The sequence below is a fragment of the Mangifera indica genome, chromosome 14 (genome assembly GCF_011075055.1).
Source record: "Mangifera indica cultivar Alphonso chromosome 14, CATAS_Mindica_2.1, whole genome shotgun sequence".
Taxonomy (NCBI): domain Eukaryota; kingdom Viridiplantae; phylum Streptophyta; class Magnoliopsida; order Sapindales; family Anacardiaceae; genus Mangifera; species Mangifera indica.
The window spans coordinates 3,289,061-3,291,473 of record NC_058150.1 but is presented as its reverse complement, the minus strand read 5'-3'; the positions used below and the strand labels follow the sequence as shown (position 1 = coordinate 3,291,473).

General features: G+C 35.2%; 1 protein-coding gene across 3 annotated transcripts; it reads left to right on the top strand.

Moving 5' to 3' along the window:
* Positions 1 to 246: 246 nt before the first annotated feature.
* On the top strand, positions 247 to 1,997 carry LOC123196770 (LOB domain-containing protein 25-like). 3 transcript variants are annotated; one of them, XM_044610888.1, is made up of 3 exons: positions 247 to 513; positions 1,019 to 1,080; positions 1,293 to 1,997. In XM_044610888.1, the coding sequence occupies exons 2-3, from the start codon at positions 1,048 to 1,050 to the stop codon at positions 1,782 to 1,784; spliced, it is 525 nt and encodes a 174-aa protein (XP_044466823.1). In that variant the 5' UTR covers positions 247 to 513; positions 1,019 to 1,047; the 3' UTR covers positions 1,785 to 1,997. The 3 variants fall into 3 exon arrangements, with proteins under 3 accessions (XP_044466823.1, XP_044466825.1, XP_044466824.1); XM_044610890.1 differs by having other exon boundaries at positions 249 to 513; positions 1,019 to 1,102; XM_044610889.1 differs by lacking the exon at positions 1,019 to 1,080 and having other exon boundaries at positions 251 to 513.
* Positions 1,998 to 2,413: the final 416 nt, after the last annotated feature.

Sequence of the window (2,413 nt, the reverse complement as noted above, 5' to 3'; positions counted from 1 at the left end):
GTTGGTCAGCAAAGAAATCTTAGTCAATCAGTCTGATTACACTACAAGCAGATTAAAAATTTAATCTTAAAATATTAATAAAAAAGTTTAAATTCTTGTTTTCTTATATCCAAAATCTTCTATTTTATCAGTCAAAATATTGGTAGAAGTGTCAGAAAATGGGAATAAGGTTAATTGTTTTTTCCAAGTTCACAAATCGTCTTCTGACATTATTTTAATAAATACAGTGAGCAATTTCTTGTAGCCCCAATTATTACACTTGTCGTTTGCTTTCCATTCCTTCCCATTAAATGCTCTTTGCCTCCTTTTTCTCTCATCCTCCTCACCTTTTGTCACTGTATTTGCAGGTTTTATCGGTGACCTGCAACCAACTAGGGTTTCTCACTCTTTCATCAAACTCTAAAACCTACCTTGCCTAAGCAAATTTCCCCTTTCATTGGCAGCTCCTGCATAGTCTTTTTCCTAGGAAACACTCAACCAACAGATCTTGAAAGAGCCTACTCATCAACAAAGGTATATATAAACTTTTCTTTTCCTTTTTCCATCTGAGAAATTAACCTAACTATTGCTTTCTTGTATAAAGGTAATATCTGCAGAACTCTTTTTAAACCCTTTTCGGATTTTCATTTTTTATTTGGAATCTAATTTACTACTGTGTTTTTTATGTGGCCTTGAGATATAATAAGAGAAAAAAAAATGTAATTAAGCTTATGATATGCATAATTTTACGATGCTCTACCCGGAAGGAAATAAGTAAGATCTATATATTAATTAGCACTGTACTTAAGGTATTAATTAAATGTGGGTACTTTAAATTGTGTGAAGAGGGAGAATTCTAAGGACGAAAATTATATTCAATGGTTTGAAATCACTGAGGAACTGTTTGACAAAATTCAAGATAATCCAAAGTCCAAACACAGTACTGTGTATTATCTGTTGTGATTGGGTGTGATATATATATAATACTTGGTGTGTTGTTTCTTCTTTATTTTCTTCATACCGTTAGTTTTGACTATAGGGTTTGGCTGAAATTCAAGATGACATTCAATGAAGACTGCTTTGCAGGCCAAAAAAGCAAAAGTAGGTTGAAGAGAAGAAAACAGTTGGGTGTTCTCTATAATTCAATTTCCATGAAAAAATATGATACCACAAGAATTTCTGAATAATTTTTGACGTTTTTGTCACTATAACAAAGTCAAAGTACTTGAATTTTAAAGTAAACATGTCTGATTTGTAGCTTCCATTAAGTTAATTGAACTTAATGAATGTAATTACTTAATTTCTTGTTGCAGATAATTAAGATTATGGCTTCTTCCAGCTATTCCAATTCTCCATGTGCTGCCTGCAAGTTCTTGAGGAGAAAATGCCTGCCCGATTGCATCTTTGCTCCATATTTTCCTCCTGAGGAGCCACAAAAATTCGCCAATGTCCACAAGATTTTCGGAGCAAGCAACGTCGGCAAACTCTTAAACGAGGTGATGCCCCATCAGAGGGAAGATGCAGTGAACTCTCTTGCCTACGAAGCCGAGGCGCGCATGAAGGATCCCGTCTATGGCTGTGTTGGAGCCATCTCCGTCCTCCAACGACAAGTCATTCGACTCCAGAGAGAATTAGATGCCACAAACGCTGATCTCATCCGCTATGCCTGCAATGAAGCGCCTGCTCCTGCAACATCTCAGTTTGGCTCAAGAAGGGATTCAAATCAAGGACAAGGAGCTGTTGATCAAAATTCCGCCTTCTACTTTCCCTATAATAACGATCATTTTGGAGATGGCCATGAGTAAGAAGAAGGTAACATGTGATTATCCATAAATAATCAACCATCTATATGTGTACTTGCAGAGTTATGAGCTAGAGGAACCCTTTTAGGGTTTCTTATTATACATATAAGGGACTGCTATATACATATATATAATTATTTGGGAATGTTATTTTGTTAAACTTCTCAGTTTATAATATATTTTTGAGCTCCATTGATGAGCTGAAGCATTATTTCACTCAGAATCTGGTGCAGCTATTTATTTTTTTATGCAAGTAAATTAATGAATCTTTGTGGGAAAAGGTCTAGTTGCGTGGTGGATTCATGGCCTTGTTTTGCTCAATGCATTGGAGTTTACAGTACATTTTTATGGCCATACATGCATGTTAAAAAGAGAAGAAGTAAAGGCATACACATGTAAATCATCCACTTTCTGCAGCAATTCTGCTGTTTTGTATTGTACCCAATTACTGGGATTTTCATCTCTCTCTCCGGACAATCCTATCCCAAACCTAATCTTAAATCTCTTTTCATATTAACTTGCATTTTTTCAGTACACAATCATGAACATCTACCTAACTTATAATATATGCCCATTCAGTATTGCGGCTCAACTGATTAACCTAGTTTATGTAAAGCACATCATGATTATGT

What these genes read in the sequence shown, in the direction of transcription:
- LOC123196770 (XM_044610888.1), top strand. Translation starts at nt 1,048, where the DNA reads ATGAAGACTGCTTTGCAGGCCAAAAAAGCAAAA. An exon ending in TGCAGGCCAAAAAAGCAAAA is followed by an intron (nt 1,081 to 1,292) that starts GTAGGTTGAAGA and finishes TTCTTGTTGCAG; the next exon opens with ATAATTAAGATTATGGCTTC.